The sequence below is a fragment of the Chlorocebus sabaeus genome, chromosome 22, assembly GCF_047675955.1.
Source record: "Chlorocebus sabaeus isolate Y175 chromosome 22, mChlSab1.0.hap1, whole genome shotgun sequence".
NCBI lineage: Eukaryota > Metazoa > Chordata > Mammalia > Primates > Cercopithecidae > Chlorocebus > Chlorocebus sabaeus.
Genome location: NC_132925.1, coordinates 82,984,060 through 83,009,193, shown reverse-complemented (window position 1 = coordinate 83,009,193; position 25,134 = coordinate 82,984,060). Strand labels below are relative to the sequence as shown.

Genomic DNA, 25,134 nt, shown 5'->3' with positions numbered 1-25,134 from the left:
AGCACCACTTTAGGGCTGTGAAATTAGTCAAGAAAAAAAAATGACTTGACTCAAATGACTGCTGGATTTAAATTTACCTTTTTTGCTAATTTCAAGTCTTCTATCAAGTCTTCTTCTCCTTGGGAAAGCTCAAAGATGGCCTGCAAAGAAAGATAAACATATTCACTGAATTCTCCCCTCATTTACAAGACCATATTCAAAGAGTGCTGGCTCCACCACTCAAAACCCCAAATTTACATATTTAAGTATTTTAAGTTACATTAACCTGAAGCAAATGCATCTATGCTTAACCCTGCAATGAAAAGATACTGCAAAACTACTGCATATTGTGCTTCTCTGTTTGTGGGAGAAAGTTTCCACACATTTCTAATTCAAAAAGTCATCTTTCATGTTACAGAACTTTGATACAGTCAAACAAGAGGGAACTATTTTAGGTAAAATAATTAGTGTGAGCATGGATTTGGTACCCTTGTTGTGAGAGGCAATCATAAGAAGTGATTCAGAGGCTGTTCTAGATAATGGATGTGGCAGTATTATTAACTGGGCCATCCTCACTTTTTCTTCCACTCGACAGAAGGCGAATCTCAGCAGAAAGTTTTATTTGTATTATCCAATGCCTTTAGTCTGATATTGTAGGAAGAATCCAACATTTTATCACTCCAAATACAATCTGGTAAAGTTAATTCATTCTAAATTACTTCTCAGTCCCACAGGTACAAAAAATAAAATTCTAGGAGCTGGCTGTGTGGAAGAGTATGTAATGTAAATGGACCGTTTCTAATTTGGCTCCATTAAGCCATCATACTAAAGAGCTATGACGCGCAGAACACTCTTTCACTTCCATCTGGGAAGTCAAACTGTCAGCAAACATTACATTATTAAAGGACTACAAGTTTGTAATTATATTTCAGGGTCTACTGTGTTTCAGGATATAGGGAAAAAGTGGTCAGGCTTTGAAAGCTCCCTCCACCTGGGGCTGCTTGGTAAACTGAGGACAAAAAGCAGGTGGAGGCACAACCCTGGGCTGGATACTCCAAGGATCTCATCCGATGATGCACACATGAAGTTCTCAGCACAGCCTGGCACAAGCACTTAGACAAGCTCTTCTATACAGGGTAATATTATCAGAGCCATTTAGGGCAATTGATACAGAAAACTTACAGGGAATGAAATTAACTGGATTCTATAGAAAGGAAGTTTTCCACAAAGCTGAATCAAAGTTATGGAAACTAAATATTTTAAAATAGTCTAGAAGTTGCTATCAAAATATAACTAAAATGATTATTTCTGTGAACTTCAGAATCCTAAATAGACATTTGGTTTCATGGTTCTTGTAAATTCACATTTTCACATCAGTTTCTTTTTAAAGTGGGGGCCACACCCTCCCAGCTGGTTTCTGGTTTCTCAGTTCCTTCCCCAAGGTCAGACACTCCCGTTTGTCCTTCTACAAATGCAATGAAGAATTTATTTGGAGACTAAGGCGCAAACTCCAGCACGGCTGACGCCTGCAATGCACCTTTGTTCCAGACACACAGCCAACATGGAGTTTGGGCCCGGAGCCTACCTCCTGACGTTTGATTTCCTTGGATGTAAGCATCTGATTGACGCACACATCGAAGGTCTCACTCCACAGCTTGCTATCTCTCCGTTTCGTGCTTGAGGGGGCGGCATTTCTGGACCAGGGTCGGGGGGCGAGGATGTCAGGGCGGCTCTCACTGCGGAAGCTAATGGAGCGCTAAACAATGAGAAAAACAAACCATCACGGGGGCAGCGGCAGGACTGGGTGGATCTTTGAGCAGTTTCCTGTCGTTGACAGAACATAAATCATACATGTGAAAGAAAAAGAGGACATTGCCACAAGGCCTTTGGGAAGTGGGGCATTGTCTTGAGCCTACGTGCTAAGGAAAATTGGACAGGGGGCTGCTTTGGAACATGCGCTGGGAGTATCCGTTCTGTGCGACCTGGATACCAAGTGGACTACAGTGCAAGCACATATCAGGCCAAACTCACGCATGAAGGCAGTTCTTGGATACGTGATGAGCTCTACTTTTTTCCAGTGGACATCTCCCCTCTTTAGAAGAACAAGAGATAACAATAGTGGATGACCTTCATTTATTTAAACATTTGGCTAGTACTCCTACTCTCCTCCTTCTATAAATAGAATCCCACTAACTTTGGGTATCCTATTACATATAGTTTTGGTGGGCTCCCCCAGACCTGACCAATAGAGTATTCCACCATCCTGGTTCAGGGATGGGCATGTGATTCCCTGAAATTTCTCACATGATTTATGGGAGAAAGGAGGAAAGAGTATTCCTTTGGGATTGTGAGTTCAAGAGATAACACAAGCAGGGGCTTCCAGCAGCAACTCTCCCTGGTTAAGCAGAAGCATCTGTCTGCTACAGGAGAGAATAAAGGGACCTAGAATGAAGGATGGAGTGACCAGTGGAGGCAGGAAGGGAGCAAGCTTTACCAATACTGCTTGAGCCTCTGGATCCCACTGTGCCTGAAACCGGAAAGAACAAGAACGACCCTTAGACATTTTCATTACATATAGAAAGACATTTCCCTTTCTATTATCTCAGCTGGGGTTCCATCAACTTGAAAAGTCCTGACTAATACACATACTAAATACCATCTTCGCAGCACATGATTCCTGTCCCTGAGGTATTTTCCTGTTTCCCAAAGAGGCCCCAGTAGACTCCGGGGCAGTCTAACCATCCGAAGTCCACCTTTGTGACTTAAACATGCTACCAAAATGCTTTTCATGACAAATACAAATGATCCGGAAGAAAGGTGAGTGCATCATTTTCAGTCTTCATACTAGAAGATTTCATTACACTTAATGGAGACTGCCAAAGCAATAAGGTTGCTGTGCTCCAAAACCACATTCTTATTTAGGAAGTGTTCCCCGCCATGGCTCTCTGTGGCCTTCCGCATGAATTTTCAACTCCTCAGCTTGGCACAGAAAGTCTCTTGTAATCTGACCACAGTCTCCATATTTAGGATCCCATCCTGCCACTCATCCATGAGCCTCCATTTCTCCAACCATACTAGGCTATCTGTCATTCCCTAAATACATCATGCTTTGCCATCCCTCTATACTCCCTTCAAGCAATCTTCTCTTCTTGGAATGTGTTTCCATCACTTCAAACTGGCTAACTCTTTTTTTTTTTTTTCTGAGACAGAGTCTCGCTTTGTCGCCCAGGCTGGAGTGCAGTGGTGCGATCTCGGCTCACTGCAAGCTCCACCTCCTGGGTTCACACCATTCTCCTGCCTCAGTCTCCCGAGTAGCTGGGACTACAGATGCCCACCACCACACCCAGCTAATTTTTTGTATTTTTAGTAGAGACGGGGTTTCACCGTGTTAGCCAGGATGGTCTCGATTTCTTGACCTCGTGATCCACCCGCCTCAGCCTCCCAAAATGCTGGGATTACAGGTGTGAGCCACCGTGCCCGGCCATAGCTGGCTAACTCTTAACTGCCCTCAGGATATAAGGATGTAACTCAAACAGCACCTCCTCTAAGAAGTCTTTACCAATATTCTCCCATCCTCCTACCCCAGAGCAATTTAGACATACCTCTTATATAGCAATGATCACACTTGATTATAATTATTGGTCACCTGCTCTTAACTAAAAACTTCCTGAGGTCAGGAACTGAATTTGCATATGACATATGAGCCTTCATCACAAAGGCATTCTAAGGTAGTTCTCAATTATTTTGAGATTCAACAAAATTCCAGAAAGTAAAGAAAAAATTTAAAAAGAACTATTCAACATAGGGCATTGTTAAATAAGTTATAATTGGCTGGGCACGGTGGCTCACGCCTGCAATTCTAGCACTTTGGGAAGCCGAGGAGGGTGGATCACCTGAGGTCAGCAGTTTGACACCAGCCTGGCCAACATAGTGAAACCCTGTCTCTACTAAAAGTACAAAAATTAGCCGGGGCGTGGTGGCATGCGCCTGTAATCCCAGCCACTCAGGAGGCTGAGGCAGGAGAATTGCTTGAACCCGGGAGGTGGAGGTTGCAGTGAGCCAAGATCGTGCCACTGCACTCCAGTCTGGGTGACAACAGTGAGACTCTGTCTCAGGAAAAAAAAAAATTATAATTCCCTGCTGGATGGAATATTATCTAGACAATTCAGAGATAATTTAAAATGTAAACATCCCTTCTATGTAGCCTAAAATAAAATCAGGATTAAAAATCTATATGTGAACATTTTATAGTTATGCAAAAAATGCACATGAGCAAAGATATAAAGGGAACATCACAAAATTCTATTGTTTTTTCATGTTGACATTATGGGTGATTTCTGTCCTCCTTTATAAATTTTTATGTTTTTTTTTTTTTTTTTTTTTTTTTTGAGATGGCGTCTCGCCCAGGCTGGAGTGCAGTGGCGTGATCTCAGCTCACTCACACCATTCTTCTGCCTCAGCCTACAGAGTAGCTGGGACTACAGGCACCCACCACCACGCCTGGCTAATTTTTTGTATTTTTAGTAGAGACGGGATTTCACTGTGTTGGCCTGGATGGTCTCAATCTCCTGATGTCGTGATCTGCCCGCCTCGGCCTCCCAAAGTGTCTAAAATGGCCGGGCGTGGTAGCTCACACCTGTAATCCCAGCGCTTTGGGAGGCTGAGGCAGGCAGATCACCTGTGGTCAGGAGTTCAAGACCAGCCTGAACAACATGGTGAAACCGTCTCTACTAAAAATACAAAAAAAGTAGCTGGGCATGACGGTAGGCGTCTGTAATCCCAGCTACTTGGGAGGCTGAGGCAGAATTGCCTGAACCAGTGAGGTGGGGATTGCAGTAAGCTGAGATTGCACCACTGTACTCCAGCCTGGGTGACACAGCAAGACTCCCTCTAAAAAAAAAAAAAAAGAAAAAGAAAAAAGAAAAAAATGAGGCGGGGCTTGGTGGCTCATGCCTGTAATCCCAGCTCTTTGGGAAACTAAGGCAGGCGAATCGCTTGAGCTGAGGAGTTTGAGACCACCCTGGGCAACATAGCAAGGCCTCGTTTCAGTTCTAAAAAAAAATATATATATATATATATGAGATAATAAATAAACGAAAAATGTAAAAAGAAACTTCCAAAGAGCTTCAGGGTATTACCACAGCCTTCTGGAAGCAAGACGCTCACTCTGTTTGCAAGTAGCAACACAAGCCCCTTAGGCTGGCCCAAGTAGCGGGGAGCTCCTAGGCTCACTAACGAGCTCATGATGGCTGGACTAGCCCTATGCAGGTCAAGAAAGTACTTGCACCAAATACACAGTTCACTAATGGTATCTTACAAATCCTTGTGATCTCTTAAAAACAGTCCCTTGTAAATAGTAACCAGTAACTAAATGCACGCAGATCCCTAGCACTCAGAATCAAGCATTAAAAGGTCAAAACAAGTGCAGTGAGTCATTAACTTGCTCAACCCAATTTGCAGTTCTGATGGCAGCTGAGTTGAGAATTAAAGAGTAGAAAGAAAGGAAAACACACACAAAAAATTCAAAACGAACGTTTCCACTTTCACTTGAGAGAATCAACCTCCTACCCTGTTATATTTTCAGTCCTTGGTTAACTTTAAACTCCCCCTACCAATTTGAAAATCATGTATGCTAACTTTAAATTTTCATACATTACAAAAGTATATAAAATTAAGTACAAATGCCCTCATTTCCCCAAGTCTAGAAGTAATAACTGTTAAGTTTGTTCTAGCTCTTTCCAAACTTTTTCCATGCATTTGTTAACACCCATAGAAAACTGAATGTTTTCTCTTTTCTTTTCTTTTTTTTTTTTTTTTTGAGATAGAGTCTCACGGTTGCCCAGGCTGGAGTGCAGTGGCATGATCTCGGCTCACTGCAAGCTCTGCCTCCTGGGTTCACGCCATTCTCCTGCCTCAGCCTCCCAAGTAGCTGAGACTACAGGCGCCCACCACCATGCCCAGCTAATATTTTTGTATTTTTAGTAGAGACAGGGTTTCATCGTGTTAGCCAGGTTGGTCTTGATCTCCTACCTTGTGATCCGCCAGCCTCAGCCTCCCAACATGCTGGGATTATAGGCCTGAGCCACTGCGCCAGGCTGAGAATGTTTTCTCTTTCTACTTTACAGTATCTTTAGGTGAAATTTACATAACTCAATTACTTTTTTTGTTGTTGTTTCTTGGAGATGAGTCTTGCTCTGTTGCCCATGCTGGAGTGCAGGGGTGCAACCATAGCTCACTGTAACCTCAAACTCCTGGGCTCAAGTGATGCTCCCACCTCAGCCTCTTGAGTAGCTAAGATTATAGATGAGTGCCACCACTAAGCAAGTGCCTGGCTAATTTTTTTATTTTTAATTTAGTAGACATGGAGTCTTGCTGTGTTTAACCAGGTTGGTCTTGAACTTCGGGTCTCAAGAGATCCTCCTGCCTCAGCCTCCCAAACTGCTGGGATTACAGGCATGAGCCACTGTGCCCAGCCTATAATTAACCATTTTTTAGTGAACAATTCAATGCTATTTAGTATATTCACAGGGTTGTACAACTATCACTCTATCTAGTTCTTAAACATTTCCATTACCTCAAATTCACTTATTTTTTAAAATGGCTGCAGTTAGTATCCCTCCCATAGTCTGGACAGGCCTATTGATTTAATTAATCCACAACTGATGGACATTAAAATTGTTTCCAGTGTCTGGCTATTACAAAAAGTGCCTCAGTGAACATGCTTTGTGTATTTGTGCTGATACTTCTAAAAGGCAGGAATTCCTTAAGTGGAATTCCTTGGTCTAAGAAGTATGAACATTTTAATGTTTGAGATGTACCACTAAGTTGACCTCCAAATAGGCTATTCAACTTTATATTCCTCAGATAGGTATGTATCTCTCATAGATTGGTCACATTCTCATAACAAGGTATTATTATCAATCTGATAGGTTAAAACAACTACACCTTAATTTCAGTTTTGTGTTTCGAAGGTAAGATTGAGCATATTTTAATTATTTAAAAATTTCCCAGAGAGTTAGAGACTGTCTTCTGCTGCGGCATGGGAAAAAGGAGAGCAGTAAGCTGTACTAGGTGAGCTCTACCATTACAGAATTCTTGCTTTGCGTTTCCCTAGTGATTGCTGGACTCGGGGTACTATGGGGGATATCACAGAGGGTCTTTTATATGCTTTGCCTACACTTAGCACTTCTGATATATTCTCTCTGATTCTCATAACCACCCTGCAAGTTGGGGGTTTATTCCCATTCTACTGAGGAGGAAACTGAGGTTGAGGGAGGCTAAGATTCAAAACCAGATATGTTTGGTTCCAACAGAGCCTGAGCTCTTTCTACTATGGCGACTGCATCTACTGTTTGCATGCAAGACATGCATTTTGGGGAGGTTTCAGTGAGATGGGATCCAGCTCCTGCCTTCTAGGAATATAAATCTAGTTAAGGAGCGAGAGAGGATGCATTTGCTCAGCTTTAGGAATAACAGCTGATCTCTGACTAATCAAACTTCAAATTTACACCTTTAATTAGGCTGGATTAAAACAAACATTTTTTCTTACACCACTCAGAAGGGGACTGGATGTTGAAAGAAGAATCCCAAGGGAGGAATAAAGAATGCCAACCATTTTTCCAGGTGAGGTTACTCACACCTGTAAGTCTAGCACTTTGGCAGGCTAGTTGGGAGGATTACCTGAGGCTAGGAGTTTGATACCAGCCTGGGCAATGTAGCAAGACCCTGTCTCTACAAAAAAGGATAATAATACAATAATACCAAACCAGTGTGTGGGCAGCAGCTGGGCTGGGCTGGGGACAGCACCTGGGTGATGGGTGGGTGTTCACAACAGCACTGACTACATACCATGAGCTACCCCGAATCCATCATCAGTACCACTGGGAAAAACTATATTGAGAGAACTTGAGTTGAGGGAGGAACAGGCGACTACTACTAGAAAAAACAAAACAAAACAAAACAAAACTCCAAGAGGATGCCTCTTTAGAGAGAACAGCCACATCCCTACCAGCATTCCTGCCACTGTCCATCTACACACCCTCTGCCCTTCTCTATTTTTCTCTATATTCAATATGTGCTATATTTATAGGTTTCTTTCTTTCATGTCTATTTCCTTCCAATAGAAGGTAAACTCCTTGAAGGCAGGCATATCTACCTGCTGATGGATTCATCAGCAACTGACATAGTAAGACCTCAACAACTTTTGCTTAATTATTAAATGTTATGCTTGCTATGTGCTGGGCACTGTGAGGAGAGCTCTAGAGGGAAGGATTCTGCCCCCTTTACAGATGAGGAAACCTGAGGCTCAAGAAGGTGACACTTTGCTGAAGGTCACACAGCAATGAATGGTGCTTTATTAGTTAAAACCCAGCGGTAAGGTGACTGTCAGAATGACAATTCAAGTCTAGTCTATTTCAGGCCAACCCCCCTGCCCCAATACTTAACCAATATCCTACCCTAATTGCCCTAGGATAAGATTCATAGTGTGGTGGGGTACACATGCCCAAATAAATGAATTGTAGGTTACTTCTTGGCCTGTAGAAAGTTTGAAAGTTCTTAACCTGGCCACCACATTTTGGACTACAGATTCTTTATTGTGGGAGGCTCTCCTGTGCATTGTAGGATATTTAGCATCATCTTTGGCCTCTAACCACCAGATGCCAGCAGCACAGCCAGCCCAGTTATGACAACCAAAACATCTCCAGACATTACCAAATGTTCCTGGGGTTAGAAACACTGGTCCACGGTTAACTAGGAGAGGCCCACCTCAAAGTGAGGGACCTGGCCTTCGGCAGGACCACATAAAAACAGAAGCACATACATATATCTCCCTGGGTGTGGGGATGCTGGAAACGGAGTGAAAAATATTCCAGGACAAGCAAGAGTTTCCATGAGGGAATCTGGCCTAGCAAATGAGTCAAAAACTGAAATCTCATAATTGCTGGCAGCTATAACAACAATGACCATAACAGAGATAATGCAGACTGAGGAAATGGTGCTCATGTTTATGCCTGAGCTGGATATGTGGAAAAGATGCTGCAAATGAATGCAAAAGAGACTGTCTGTCAGGGGCTGGGGGGTGGGGGGGGTGGTGGCAGGTGCACTTTACATGTGTCAGAGGAAATGTAAACCCAGCAGGTAGGCATGATGGGACAGATCTGATTTGTTAATGCCGCCTGTTCAGCAGGGTCCTCCCTCGCCCTGTTCCAAAAACGGTTTTCCACAGCCACAGATAACATGCTCCAATAAAGTATTCAAGCCAAGGAAATTCTCCACACTTACCATCCTAACCATATTGCTATTTTGTAGCAGATGTTTTATTACCAAGGATTGGAGGTTGGGGTGGGACTGTAAGAGGAAAACACTTTCCTATGTTGCCACTGTGGTGGGTTAAACCAAAGTGTACAGCAATAATGGCCAGGACAGGAAAATGTTATCCAACAGCATCCTGGAGGAGTCTCCTATGAGGCTTCATTATAGCAATTAATGATAAGTGAGAAGTAACACTTCCCAGCTGTGTGGTCTCTGTCACATTTGACCCTCATGCTAATCCTAGGAGAGGCATTGGGCAGGTTCTTGTATTTTTCCCCTTTTAATAGATGAGAAATTTGAGTAGCAGAGTGGTAAGTGATTGGCACAAGTATTGGAATAGGAACTGAGTGCAACTGTTTGACTCCAAAACATGGATTTGGGTGAAGAACATAGGCTTTGGAGTAAAACAGGCATGGCTTCAAGTTCACCAGTGATTGGCACAAGTATTGGAATAGGAACTGAGTGCAACTGTTTGACTCCAAAACATGGATTTGGGTGAAGAACATAGGCTTTGGAGTAAAACAGGCATGGCTTCAAGTTCACTCAATGGCTGAGAGACCTTTCATCTCTCTGGGTCTCAGTTTCCTCATCTCTAAAAGGTGCATAATAATAAGTACCTCACAAAGTTTTAGTGAGGATTGGATAAGATAAAGTACACGAGAGGCTTGGCCAAGTCCCTGGCACTCGGTCAGCAGGAATGCTGGTTACCTATCATTGTCATACCACAGACCGCACTGCCACTATTAGTGCTTGTTTATACATGCATTCATTCATTAGCAAACAGCAGCCATATCTCTCTGAACTACCTGGACCAAATGGCTCCTAGGGGGACTTCCATTAGGATAACTCCTAGGGAAAGAAAAGCCCTCAGCAGGACACTGTTGTTTATAAAAGATCTGGAAACAGCCTAAAATGTTCTACAATAGGGATTAAACAAATTACACTGCAACAATAAAAGGAAACCTTAAACAGTTGTTAAGAAACATTCTTTTTGAGAAAAGCTTAATGATAAGGAGAGAACCTCACATTTAGAGTTAAGTGAGAGAAGATCCAATTCGAAATACAACAAAACGTTAACAGGGGTTACCCCCCTGGATGATGGGACTATGGATAATTTTTGTTTACTTTTAAAAATTTTATTTATTTTTAATTTTTTGATTTTTTTTTTTTGGTAGAGACAGGGTCTTACTATATTGCCCGGGCTAGTCTTCAACCCCTGGCCTCAAGCAATCCTCTTGTTTCAGCTTCTCAAAGTGATGGAATTACAGGTGTGAGCCACTGCACCTGGCTGATTTTTACTTTCATCTTTTAATTCTCTAGATTTATTTTCCAGACTTTCTTTAATGAAGAAATATTAACTAAGAAGAAACACAGTCAGTTGACGAATGTGAAAGACAATGAACACTGAGTTAGAAATAGCACAATAAACATAAAACCACATATTTAGAATCTGATTCAGATTGATGCCCATTAAAACCATGGTAAAAGGGCACCCAATTAATTCATAATCAGTAAATATCAAACCTCAAAAACACATTACAAAAAGAAAACCTTCTGTAGCTTGGAGATATTCTGAGTAGAATGAATGAAAAGCTGAAGAAAATATTTGGCTTAGGTGTGGAGAAAATATTATACAATTTGCATAGCGCAAGTCCAAAATTAGGAAGGCTTCCAGAGGCTTGGGGCAGTAGCCCAATCATCTTCATTGGGCACCATAAAATGGCTTTTGCATGAGAATGTTAATGACAAAATATTCCACAAGCTGAAACGGAAATGATGACTCTCCCTGCCATAGAAGGTGAACAGCAGTGAGGTGGGATGCTCCAACTCAAAAGTCTGGTGACTATTTTTAAATCCTGGCAATCTTCAGGCTTTATTATGACGAAACTTTGACTTTTTGTGGTAAGCCTACGGCAGGAGAGGCACTCTGAACACCCTATGGAATCCCAGTTCTGGCCCTTACCAGCTGTGTGACCTTGGGCACAATTTTAAACCTTCAGATCTCTCCCTGTAAGTGATGATGAATCCTATCTTGCAGAGTTTTGGAGATGATATGAGGCCATGAACATAAGGTACTTTGTGCAGAACCTGGTTCATCATAGATACTACACTAATGAGTGTTATTACTAAATAAAAAATGACAAGCTTTAAATTACAACAGTCAACAACTTTTTTTTTTTTTTTTTTTTTTGAGACAGAGTTTCGTTTTGTTGCCCAGGCTGGAATGAAGTGGTACGATCTCAGCTCACTGCAGCCTCCGCCTCCCGGGTTTGAGCAATTCTCGTGCCTCAGCCTCCTGAGTAGCTGGGATTACAGGCGCCTGCCACCAAGCCTGGCCGATTTTTTGTATTTTAGTAGAGACAGGGTTTCACCATTTTGCCCAGGCTGGTCTTGAACTCCTGAGCTCAGACAATCCACCTGTCTCGGCCTCCCAAAGTGCTAGGATTACAGGCATGAGCCACCGCACCTGGCCCAATATCAACTATTTGCAGTGGCTTCCAGGAACAATAAAGAACAGTAATATTCTACTACTCCAGGAATAGTAAAGAACAGCAGAGAATCAGGAGTTCCTTTTGAGATAGACTACAGATTAACTTGTCAGCTATACTCTCCAAGCTTGTCCAACTCGCCTTATTTTGTTGTTCTGCTTGTTTTATTTTAGGCTTTTAGCAGTCTGAAGCCATGGTTTTTAGTTTCTGTTTCTAGTGATAAGCAGAAAAGAGGGATAAGGAAGGGGCTTTACTGGCCCAACCAGAAAGAGAAACTAAGAACCCATGACTGTATTCTCTCCCTTGGATACCCAATACAAGACAGTCTGGTTTCTGGTTGCTTTCCCTAATACACATGTGCCATCCACCCCCAAGCTCATCTCCATGTCAGCCAAATAAGCTAGTTATAGAAAATATGTGACCTTGGACCAAGGGACAAAGTTTGAGGTGCTTGGAGAAGAAATCATAGTTGTCAGACATGGAAATCAGCACATATGCTTGGGTAATTTCTTACTTATTATTACTTCTATCTAGATGGCATCAGTCATCCCATATTCCCTTCTCAAGCCTGAAATGCTATCTCCCTTTCATCCTTATCATCTGTGAGCCATTCCAGGTCCAACCCAAATCCCTCCACCCTTGCTAGGCAGTCTTCCTTGACGACCCCTCAGGCCATTGCTAAACTCTCTGTAGTGTATTTTATCATAGAAGATTTTCTAATCTTATTCATTTTTATCTGGTTGCAAAGGTAATACATAATTATTTAAAAATTCAAGTACAACAGAAATATATAATGAAAAAAATCAATAGTTCTATCTCATTTATTTATTTTCTATTCACTTGTAATTCTTACATACTGGGGAGAAAAGGAGAACACAAAATAAACAAAAGAACCGCAAAAGTATCTTATAATTGTATTCCCAAGAGACAACAGGAAAAAAAAAAAAAAAAAGGATTTGACGTTCCTGTTTTTTTTCCTATCCATATACTAATATGGGTGTATATTATTAATTGGGACAGTGGTTTTGAACTTTCCCCCAATTTTCTTCCCCTACTTGCTAATATACCTTAGACAACTTTTACCAAGTAGAACTTTTACAATTCTCTAGAGCAGGACTACCTTTCTCTATTGACTGTCTCCCTATTAAGTCGAGGAAGAATAAATAACACAGTGGATCCAAAGAACATTAATGGAGACCACTAATTTATCATATATTCATGCTGCATCTGGGTTGAATAAAATAATTCCCTGATCTAAGGGCCAGAGGATGGAGCAATGAGAGGCTGTGGTTGCCAGAAACCATTCTTTGCCATAGCAATACCTCTTGGAGGGGCTACAACTGGGGGAGGGGACACATATTCTATTATGAAGTAGCCCAGCTGCAGGAGATGGGCAGGGCCCCATCACTAGGCTGGCAGCCACTGCCAGGCCCTGGAGAGAGCTTAGGAGCAGCAATGGCTGCCTTTTCTAGTCATAACAGTGATAATAATAGCAAGTACTAATTTTTGAGCACATCCTAAGTAATGTGTAGTATTAGGCACTGTGGATACGGAGATAAGACAACACCTTGGCTTGCATGGAAAACCCAAGGGGCCCCTGGGAAGAGCTATTTTGAAGGATATCACAGCAAAGAGAAAAACTGTGGCAAAAGAGATGGAGAAATGTTAAGAAGTCTAGATTTAGATGTGAAAACAGAGAAGCAGGTCTGTCCAGAACTGACACACATCGATAACAGAAGCCTTGCTGTATCAATGGCCTTTAGTATTCACACCCTTTGATCAGAATTCCATTTCTAGGAGTATAATCAAAGGAAAGAAAGAAATACAGACATGCACATGATCAGGATGTTGAAATCACTGTTATCTATAATGATCAAAAAACAGAAACAAATGTTCAACAACAGGAGAGTGATTAAATAACTGTACATTCTTTTGATGAAATGCTATATGAGTCCATTAAGAATCAGGTCTGTAGCCAGGTGTGGTAGCTCATGCCTATAATCCCAGCACTTTGGGAGGCCACGGTGGTAGGACTGCTTGAGGCCAGGAGTTCGAGGCCAGCCTGGGCAACATAGTGAGATTTTTGTCTCTATTAAAAAAAAAAAAAAAAAAAAAAAATCAAGTCTTTGAAAACTACAAATGACATGAAAAATACTCTTCCATTGTAGAGTTATTTTATACCGTTAAGACCAAAGGGAGTAAAAAAATTGCATATACAGTGTGATAGTGATTTTGTTTTAAAAAATGCATATGCAAGTATAATAAAAGGTAAAATTGCCTGAGTATGTACCAAAATATTAATGGAAGTTTTTTGGTGATGGGAAGTAGGATTACAAGTGACTTTTACTCTCTTTTATGTGCTTCACTGTATTTTTCAATATTTATTTATTTACTTATTTTGAAATAGGGTCTCACTCTGCTGCCCAGGCTAGAGTGCAGTGGCATGATCTCGGCTCACTGCAACCTCCACCTCCTGGGTTCAAGTGATCCTCACGCCTCAGCCTCCCAAGTAGCTAGGACAATAGGTATGCGCCACTACGCCCAGCTAATTTTTGCATTTTTTGGTAGAGACGGGGCTTCACCATGTTGGCCAGGCTGGTCTCAAACTCCTGACCTCAAGCGATCCACCCGCCTCTGCTTCTCAAAGTGCTAGGATTACAGGCGTGAGCCACCACGCCCAGCCCCAGCCTCAATATATATATATATTTTTGAGACAGAGTCTCACTCTGTCACCCAGGCTGGAGTACAGTGGCACAATCTCTGCTCACTGTGACCTCTGCCTCCCGGGTTCAAGCAATTCTATCTGCCTCAGCCTCCAGAGTAGCCGGGATTACAGGCGCGTGCCACCACGCCTGGCTAATTTTTTTATTTTTAGTAGAGACGGGGTTTCACCATGTTGGCCAGGCTGGTCTCGAACTCCTGACCTCTGGTGATCCACCCGCCTCGGCCTCCCAAAGTGCTGGGATTACAGGTGTGAACCACTGCACCCGGCCTCAATATTTAAATAATGTTATATAATCAGAAAAGAAAGCACAATAGAAGGTAATTTAAAAAAAAAAGGACAAATGCATTAAAAAAACATTCAACATAGAGTTATTTAATATAAAAATATTCACAGCCTAAATATGTGTTAATAGGAGACTGGTTATGTAAAATAATACATTGGAATAATATATACTCAGTCCATAATATTTTCCAAAAATAATTGTGACATAATACTCCCCCAAGCTAGATAAAAACTCCTTGCCCAGCCAAATAACAAAGGGAGGAGGAAAATAGATGGAACAAAACACACTAAGCAAAAAAAAAAAAAAATAAAAAAAATAAAGAAGATGACAAAATCCAGGCAAAAAGCGTTAAAGGAAATAAACAGGAATATTTAATCCTAATAAAAGGTGCAACTCCCCCAGGAGGCTGTAATGGTGACAAATATGAACATTTGTGCACTTAACTGCATAGCTTGGAAATGTGTGAGGCTGAGACTGACAGAGATGCAAGAGAAACTGATCATCCACAGTCACTGTGGGAGGCTTTAACCTAAAAGTGAGCAGATCACCCAGACAGAGATAAGGCTGAATAGACTGCAAGGAAATCAAAACTAGGCTCAGAGTGTGTGAGCTCTGTACCTATGCCTAGAATAGTGCTGGAGGGAAACTGGTAAACTATTCATGGATTGTTTTGGTGTTGGAAGACAATACGTGTTCTTTTTCTCTTTCTCCTTTTCCACATTTTTCCATAATGAACATTCAGTTTTATAATGGAAAAGGAAAAAGTGCAAGTCCAAAGAGAATGAGGGCCTACATCACAACATCATGAACGCAGCATTCCATAGCATGTGCTGAACTCAGCTCAAATGAGTCCAGCAGCTGTGCACAGCTGTGGACAGGGAGAGGCAGGGCTCAGGGAGCGACTGGCCAAAGGCGAGCTCGCCTTCCTCACTCCACACCAGAGGAGTGCATGAGGGCCCCTTTCAGAGCTGGGCCAGATCTTCCTCTCGGGCAGGCCAGGGCGGGGGGATTTATAGGCTCAGAGGGATCCAGACATCTGTGCTTGAGTCTACCAGCAGCACTAACTTTCCTGGTGAGAAGCAGACAGAGCGCCATGCAGTCAGGCTGTCCCTCCCCAACGTCCACAAATGCTGCCTTTGTGTTGGGGCGCAAGCCCCCAGCCCATATGGGCAGAGGACACAAGAGAGAACAAATCCTGCAGTGTCTTGCTGAACTGTGGCTGCAAGGACTAGTCACATGTGTGACTGGGCTTTTAACCTTTTTGGAAGTAGCTGCCAGCTCAGAGCTCTCCTGATATCCTCCCGGGCTAACTTGTGGTCTTCTGAGGAACCAGAGGAAGGACTGCTAAGTGTTGCAGCATTGATTAAAGCACCATGTTTGGGCTTAAGTCATCTCTTCTATAATTAAAAGAATCCAACCTGAGAGACATAATTGAATATCCAAAGGGATATATATGTCTCTAAGGTGTCAGAAGCTAGGGAAAAGGAATACTGCAACAGAGAACCAAGCTGCTCAATTACAGCTTTGAGTCATTTTTGGAATAGAAAAGGCATAAATAATACACACATACGGGTAATGGATGGCTGCTGAGAGGTTTGGGGCAGTTGATACACTCTTTGTTCTCTGTTTTTCCCTTATTGGAAAGGGAACCAAGACTTAGACAAAATCAGAGAGGATATGAAGTAAGCCCACTGAGCAGCGCTATGGGGCCAGCTCTTCCCCTCATCCTTACTACTCCCAGACCACATTAAATTAGCATCCAGCCAGGTGCAGTGGCTCACGTCTGTAATCCCAGCACTTTGGGAGACCGAGGCGGGCGGATCACCTGAGGTCAGGAGTTTGAGACCAGCCTGGCGAACATGGCGAAACCGTCTTTACTAAAAATACAACAATTAGCCAGGTGTGATGGTAGGCACCTGTAATCCCAGCTACTCAGGAGGCTGAGGCAGGAGAATCACTTGAACCCAGGAGGTGCAGGTGGAGGTGAGCCGAGAGCACGCCACTGCACTCCAGCCTGGGTGACAGAGCAAGACTCTGTCTTGAAAAAAATAAAATAAAATATTAAATAAATAAATAAATAAAATGAAATAAAATAGAATAAAACATAAATTAGCACCCTCTCTCAGTCTCACTGGTGAGGGAAACTATTATTGAGATGCTACAGCTGGAAATAATGCCACAGAAGTTGCACTGTGTGCACCAAGGTAAGTTACAAGAAGACATGTGGGGACAAGCTGGCATTCTCCATGCTTTCCAGATCATTCTGCAAACATGGCTGCTAACTCTGCATACAACTTGAGGGGTGTATTTCCATTCACTGACTGCCCCCCTCCCCACCCAAGGACACACTCAAACATAAGCACATTGCTCAAATCTCTCCATATCTATGCACATTACCATTATGAATAACTCTTCTGTTTCTGCTGGGTTGTTCATGGCCAAGATATAAAGCTTAGAGTGAGCTATTTATCATGATATTTGAAAAAATTAAATTAAAAAAATATTTTGCACTTTGGGAGGCTGAGGCAGGTGGATCACTTTAGGTCCAGAGTTTGAGACCAGCCTGGTCAACATGGAGAAACCCCATCTCTACTAAAAATACAAAAAATTAGCCAGGCTTGGTGGCAGGTGACTGTAATCCCAGCTACTTGAGACGCTGAGGCAGGATAATTGCTTGAACCTGGGAGGTGGAGGTTGCAGTGAGCTGAGATTGTACCATTGCACTCTAGCCCGGGCAACAAGGGTGAAACTTCATCTCAAAAAAAAGAAAAAAAAATATTTTGCCAAAAAAATCTTTGAGGTTTTAAAAACCAATTTCCACATGTCAGATCCTCCCTTGGGTTTGGCTTTCTCATCCTTGCTTGGCCTCAGTCTGCTGGATTTCAGACATGGCTTGATTTCTTTCTGTTCTAGTTCTCTAGGTCAATGCAAATTTCTGAGGTGAGCAAATGTTTCCTGCGCTGTTCTCTGTGAAGAAAGCCCAGAAACAGAAGAAAGAAATTTTGCCTGAGAAGCCAAAAGAAAGATTTTGAAGGTAGGATAACAGATCTTACAGCAGCCAGGGCTGGGCTGTAGTGGGAGGCACAGATTGTGCTCTTCCTAGGCCCAGGAGCACAAACACAAAAAGCCTACCAACAAGGCAATGACGGAGAGTAAAGGGCCAGGTGTTAGAAGGGCAATTGGGAGAGGTGGGGGACATTTGTAGGTGATGGTTGGCAGGCTGCCTAGGTCTAGCTCATTACTGCCATGTGGGAATACAGCACTGCTGCAAACCTACCAAAAGGCAATTCTATTATATCTGGAACACAGCAATATGAGGGCAGGAAGAAGAGCCTAATGCCTGATGAGGGCTCACTCAACACTTATTGAATGAATGAGGTCCTTCATGCACAGAGGGTGGACTGTCCTGGGAGCAATAACGGGAAGAGATGGCTGGTAATCTGGAGGTCTCACAATCAAGAGAGGAAATAATTGCAGAGTGAACTTGAGCCACAGTCATGGGATGGAGAGGAAAGGGTGAAATGCAGTAGACATTCTAAAGAATTTTCAAAAAGCAGTGCTCAGTGAAAGACCAGATGTGCAGGACTAGGGTGGTGATGAATCTTCCAGGGGATGCCTGCGATGAACTTGTCTAGAGAGCTGAAGGACTGGTCACAAGGGAGAAAAGGTAAACACATTCTTCACTAGTTTCAAAGCCCTTCATCTTGCTCTCCCAGACGACCTTATTTTCTCTTTCCTCCGTTCTCCCACAAAAGGGATCAGGGGATTAACCAGGGATCCAGAGGCCCAAGTGCTGAGAGAAACAGACCCAAACCTATAGCTAATTAGGTGATGAGGTATTCATTCAGGCGAAACTGCAACGGAGTTAACAGAGGAACGGGCAGGGCAGGGGAAAAGCAGTGGAGAGGAAGGGCATCTATGGGAAAGTAGCAAGAACCACTTGGGCTATATGTGGAATCATGACATATTGGCAGTATGGTAGGCAGGCAAGGACAGAAAGGGCTGAGGGAGAACCTCAAACAGTTCTCAAGTCATGGATTTTCACAGCATGAGGCATGCCTTGGGTTCTGGTCCCCAGTTTTCTTAAAGACTGAGAAAGCAGAGATAAAAAAATATTGCCAAGCAAAAGTATTCAACTACAAATACATGGCAGACTCAAGACAGCTGCTCAGCTAAACCAGGTAAGCCTTTTCATGGCATATTTTTTGTTGGCTTCAATCTAAAGGAAAATTTGTATAATTATCAAATTGGGTCCAAGGCCTTGGATAAATCTCAACGTTCACTTTAAAAGATACACCTCATCAACAGTTTAAGAACAACTATAACTACTTGTTAACTAAAAAACTATTATAGTAGCTAATATTTACTACTTAGTCAACTAATTCAAAGATTAATGATTGCTAACTAAGGGCCAAGGCATTATGCTAGGTCCTTTAAATGCACTGTCTTATAAATCTTTACAAGGATTCCATGATGGTTTGGTGGCATCATGGCAAATTTACCCATAAGGAATAGAAGACCTATCTGTAGGACAAAGTATGGAAAAAAAATTTTTTAACAAAAAATAAAAGCAAGACCTAGAGATGTTAAGTCACCTGCCCAAGGTGAGCCAAGGTTAGAACCCAAGGTACTTCCACTCCGAGGTCCTTAGGTCCTCGTTCTAAGCCAAGGGTCAGCAAACATTTTATGTGAAGGGCCAGATGGTAGATATTTTTGGCTTTGTGGGCAATATCGTCTCTGTCACAACTACTCAATTATGCCATAGTACAAAGCAGCCATGGACAATAAACAGATGGGCATGGCTATGTTCCAACAAAACTTTATTTATGGATACTGAAATTTGAATTTCATGTAGTTTTCACGTGTCACGAAACAGCACCATTCTTTTGATTTTCCCCCAAGAATTTTAAAAAGTAAAAATCAGGCTTAGCTTGTGAGTCATAAAAAAACAGGTGGTGAACTGGATTTTCTCCACCCAATGCAGTTTGCCGACCCTGGTTGAAGCCACTAGGCTCTGTTACCCTCCAGCTGACATCATATGCTGGTTTCCTCAGGAGGCCCATAGATATTTTAGGAAAAAATCGCGTGAGAGTATGTCTGGATGGGACACATAACTCTGAAATACAATTGTGGGGAAAGGCCCAACTGCAATAGCTCTGGCTCTGCATGACCCTTGTCTGCAACTTGAAAACATCTTTCTTCCTCCAAGTCCCCTCACTTGCGCTCTTCTATTGAAATAAGCATTGATTCAGGTTACTCTGAAACCAGGGGAAATTCTAGGTAGAATGGGGATGTTCCCTCCCATACACCATGATTTTCTGCAACCATAGGCCCCATGTGCCCTTCTTACCTGCAGGGTTTGACTGAAGCGCTTTAATGGCGTGGCCTTCACAGGCGGGATGAGGTTTGCTAGTGACGTAACTCTGGAAAGGGGTTTGACCCGTTTATTACTAGGCTCCTGTAGAGTTTAAAAAAAAAAAAAAAAAAAAGTAAAATGTCAAGGTCAATTGCAAAGACAACATAACTCCACCATACAACTGTGTTCCACTCCACAAGGTGCTGGCTGTACACTGATCTATGGAATATAAACAGTGTCATGTCTCACTCTGACTGTATGGAGATGACCTGGCTTAAGAGGCAGGGAAGGACAAATGGCAGGCAGGGGATGTCAACAGAGGCATCATCTGGGAAGACAGAAAAGGGGCAGGGATCTGCTCCTTATCCCTCACCCCCCAGTATCTGCCAGCTTTCAATTCAGAAACTTCCACTTAGTAGAACCAGTCTCCCCACCCCTTCTGTAGAGAAAAGCAGCCTCTGATTTCTCACCCAATGACCTTGTCTTTTGTTGCTTCTGGTTTCATCTTTTTAAAAACCTTTTCCCCACCTTGCCTAAAGCCACTCTTATGCAATGGCTTTCCTAAAGCACCAAGATTGTTTTCTTAGTTCATTAAATTAAAAAAAAAATTGTTTTAAAGAAGTTCTATGGGCTCTTAAGAAAGCATCTTTGTATCTACAGTATATTTGAAATGCACATATTAATATTTATAAATTATAACCAGACAGCAAAAGAAAATGTATAGAGAAAAAGCCCTACTATGGACATCGGTTTCTATACTACATACAGCCACAAGTGTTGAAAATCACCTCCACATAAAACATTATTTGCAAATCTGCAAGTTACTTCAAACCAGGCTGATAGGTGGGAGGGAGCCTACCCATTCCAAGGACTTTGCAGACAAGAATTACATAAATAAAAACAACAGGCTGGCCGGGCGTGGTGGCTCATGTCTGTAATCCTAGCACTTTTCGAGGGCGAGGCGGGCGGATCACAAGGTCAGGAGTTCAAAACCAGCCTGGCCAAGATGGTGAAACTCCGTCTCTACTAAAAATACAAAAATTAGCCGGGCATAGTGGCGGGTGCCTGTAATCCCAGCTACTCGGAAGACTGAGGCAGAGAATTGCTTGAAACCGGGAGGCAGAGGTTGCAGTGAGCCGAGATTGCGCCACTGCACTCCAGCCTGGTTGACAGAGACTCTGTGTCAAAAAAACAACAAACAAACAAACAACAACAACAACAACAAAACAGGCTATGAGGAAGCGAATGATGCTGGACACAACATTTTTACAAAGACAAAGAGAAGAGTTACCCTTGTCCTCCTAAGCTCCATCTGACCTGCAGTAGACGCTAGACAGCACATGAAGATATCAAATTTTGACGGACAAAGCCAAAGTAGCCAATTGTGGTGGCAAACCTCAGTCATTTCCAGAGGGAGCCTCTAGGTATTCATCTTTCCTTTTCAGCCATTGCTTTCAAAGTTTCGAGGGTTAAGGCAGAACTTCAGATTCTCCAGGACATCTCTGCATCCCCGTTCTGAATAGGGTAGGTGCCTGGAAAAACCTTTTGCGAATTTGGAATCCTGCTGAGACACTCTCATGTCATTTTATGTCCCTGCCAGTCTCAGAAACCAAAAGCCTTCTTTGAAATAGACTATCTCCAAGCTTTCCGGCATTTACATATAAAAATTTAAAAACTTAAAAAAAAAAATTCAATATAATCCCACAATGTGGCCCAGAATGATTTCACGATTTCTCAAAGCAGTCAAATACTTTTCCAAGACAGAGCATGCAACCAGGCTGCTGGGTACCTCTCCGGCTTCTTAGCGTGCTGAGCTGAACAGACAGTAGAAAACTCTCAGAACACTAGGAAGGCTCAGTTCCAAAACGCAGAGGATGAATCTCCCAAGATGAGAGCCATTGCGTGACCATGATTTAAGAGCTGAAGGGAAAGATCTGACAGCTCTTCTGCTTCAGGTGACAATGCCCTTCAGGATGCTCCCTGTGCAGTGCCAGGCTCTTGAGCATTTGTGCCCAGAGGAGGGTTTAAAACATTTTTTTTACGTCAGAGCTGCACCACTGGCGTACTGAATATATACACACACACACACACACACACAGCACCTCTTAAGCATCCCCTGAATTTGTCGAAATGGCTCCTGCTTTGGGCTGAAAATGCCAGGTTGGTAGCACAAACTGCATTACAGCAAGTGAGGTGACAAGGATTCCCTGAGGGAGCAGGACCTGGTCTCAGAGAATCCTGCCCACTGACTCTGAGTCTTTCTCTCTCTCTCTCTCTCTTATGGTTAAAGCTGCTGGGTCAGATTTTTATATCAGAATGGGGAGGTTGAAAGGCAAATGCCAACTGGGTTCTCTTGTTTTAAAAAGGGGCCAGAAAGCACTGCACGCTCGGCAGGATGGGGGATGATCCAGCTGTGTTCCACTTGCTGTATCATCTTTTCTAAGGTTCTGCTGACTTTGCTGTCCATTTTGCATGACCCAGTCAGACAGGCATTTTCTGCACAACTATAAGATGTAGGTTTAACACAAATGCCTGCCTCTCTGCAGGTTGAGTGCAGTGCTGCTACATGAGATTGTAATTAAAACTGATTTCCTAAGGCATTGCCGATTTGGATGTAAACATCAGGCTGCTCTTTGGCAATCTGACATTCCCAAGTAATGAACAATTGAACCAGAAGCCGTTGCTGTGTGATTTAGTGCTATGATCCAGCAATGTAAGCAGGTGCAATTTCAAAACCAGAACACTTACGGCTTATTGGATCTATGGGGGAGGCTTTATGCCTAACCCATATGAGTAAAGTATGAATTATGGTGTTCTCCTTGAGGGCTTCTGTGAGAATAGAAGATTAAAAAAATTCCTGGCCTCATTTGATTTTTCTTTTCCATTTACTCAATATGTCTCCAGCTACATTTTACTGCTGTCTAAAGAGAGCCCTCAGGGAAAATATTTCCAGATTCTTGTTAAATAGCTCTACTGAGGACTAGCAAATGCAATTGCAGGGATGCTTTCAGGCTTTATAGAGAGATAACAGAACATAACCTGCAGGGACGCTTCCTAGTCCAACAACTCAGCTGCCAGACCAAGCTGGGCAAGGTCAATGCTAAACCCAGGAACCAAGTGTCCTGTTTCAAGTGCAGACACCACCCCCCACCACGTGATTTTAAGACAGGGCGGGAGGGTATCTCACTAAAGTTTAAAAAATAAAGAAGAAAAGACATTGAGCATTCTGTATGGACAGTATTTTGTGAATAACAGTTTTGTTTCATCTGTTCCAGGACTTACAACTCTTTCGTTTCTCTTGTCTTATTGCACTGGCTAGAATCACCTGTATATTGTTGATTACAAGCCAAGACAGTGGGTATACTAGTTTAATTCTTGGTTCTAAAGTAATTATTAATGAGATTTCATCATTAAATATTTTCTGAGAGCATGGGAGAGGCACCCTTTATCACGTAGAGAAAGTTCCTTTCTGTACCAACTTTGCTGTGAATGTTTATCATGAATTGGCAGTGGCTTTTATCAAATGTTTGTTCTTCATTTAGTCAGAGGACAAGGAAAGAAAAAAAAAGGAAGGGAAGAAAAGAAGGGAGGAGTGGGAAGAAGGAAAGGAGATAATAAGGAAAGGAGAGAATAAAGAAAGGCATACAGGTCATATTTTTTCATAAATAAACTGATTTGACAATTTAAAATATCTTGTGTTTAATTATGAACAAAGGAGAATAAAACACTCTATGCAATTTTATTCTTAGTATGATATTTTTATTAAATGAATTTTGATATTCCTTCTCTAGGGGATACAATGATTTTTATCCTCTCCTCATTCTTTCTCTCAACAGGTAAAAGCCAAAGCAGACTGTCTGCAAGGTAAGAAAATGCCTATGGCATCAATATAATCTAGCATACTTTTTTATTCCTCCAAAAATAGTTCCATTGAAACAGACATGGCATACAGGAACTCCCCACTCATTTTCCCTGCGCTTTCTTTTTGCAGCCAGAGTGGGGTGAGGAATAGTAGGAATATCATCTATCTCATATCTGCAGCTGCCCTGAGACTCTACCCCTATTGAGCCTCAAACACCATCCAGGAGAGGCTGGAAATGCAGTCACTGGCATAAGGACTCAGGCTGCTGTACTGCAGGGCAGTGTGACTCTCAGCTGCTTTACAGCTGGTCAGGAGCAAGGAAGAGGTGAGAATCGATTATGCTAGCAGATACTCTTGCCCATGAGTTGATGGAGCCAAATAAAAAAATCTTTCAAATGTTTGGAAATGCCAGGAATGCCTTTTCAGGGTTCTATCTGTATGCCAGGTGTGTGTGGAAACTGTACTCCCAAGGGTCACGTTTAATCTACCCAGGAACCTTCTAGGTGGCTTTCATCGTCCTCGTGTTAAATAGGAAGTTACAATCTTACAGCGACTGATAAACTCTAGCATAAACAAATAATAATAATGAGCTAATACTGGTAGTAGGAACTCAGCTCAGTGCTTTACATATAGTTGCAAATTTAATCCTATTAACAACCTTACAAGTTAACTACTATTACGATCCCTATTTTAAAGACGGAGAAACTAAAGCACATAGTAGAGCAATTTACTTAAAACCATTCAGCTAAAACAAGGTGACCAGGATGTAAACCCAGGCAGGCTGACTCCAGAGCCCATGCCCTACACCAGGGCCTGGCTAACTTTTTCTGTAAGGGGCTACCCAGCCTCTGTCATGACAGCTCATCTCTGCTTTCAGACACAAACAATCTATAAATAAATAAGTGTGGCTATATCATATTAAACATTTATTTGTGAACACTAAAATTCAAATTTCATAGTTTTCATGTCACAAAATATTCTTTGAGACACGGTCTTGCTCTGTCACTCAGGCTAGTGTGTAGTGGCACGATCACGACTCACAGCAGCCTCAACCTCCCGGGCTCAAGCAGATCTTCCCACCTCAGCCTCTGAAGAAACTGGGACTACAGGTGCTCACTACCATGCCTG

The 25,134-nt window shown here is 42.4% G+C and overlaps 1 protein-coding gene across 11 annotated transcripts in view; it reads right to left on the bottom strand.

Moving 5' to 3' along the window:
- ARHGEF3 (Rho guanine nucleotide exchange factor 3) overlaps window positions 1–25,134 on the bottom strand; it is a 340,374-nt gene that overhangs the window by 26,919 nt on the left and 288,321 nt on the right. For 9 of the 11 annotated variants that reach the window (XM_007984680.3, XM_038003769.2, XM_007984679.3 and 6 more), the window contains 3 exons: window positions 20,139–20,246; window positions 1,565–1,735; window positions 78–140 (listed from right to left, as the gene is read on the bottom strand). In XM_007984680.3, the coding sequence (XP_007982871.3) occupies window positions 78–140; window positions 1,565–1,735; window positions 20,139–20,246 (342 nt within the window). Of the gene's footprint in view, window positions 1–77; window positions 141–1,564; window positions 1,736–20,138; window positions 20,247–21,435; window positions 21,777–25,134 lie in introns of those variants that run through there. The other 2 variants (XM_038003772.2, XM_007984684.3) reach the window with 2 other exon arrangements.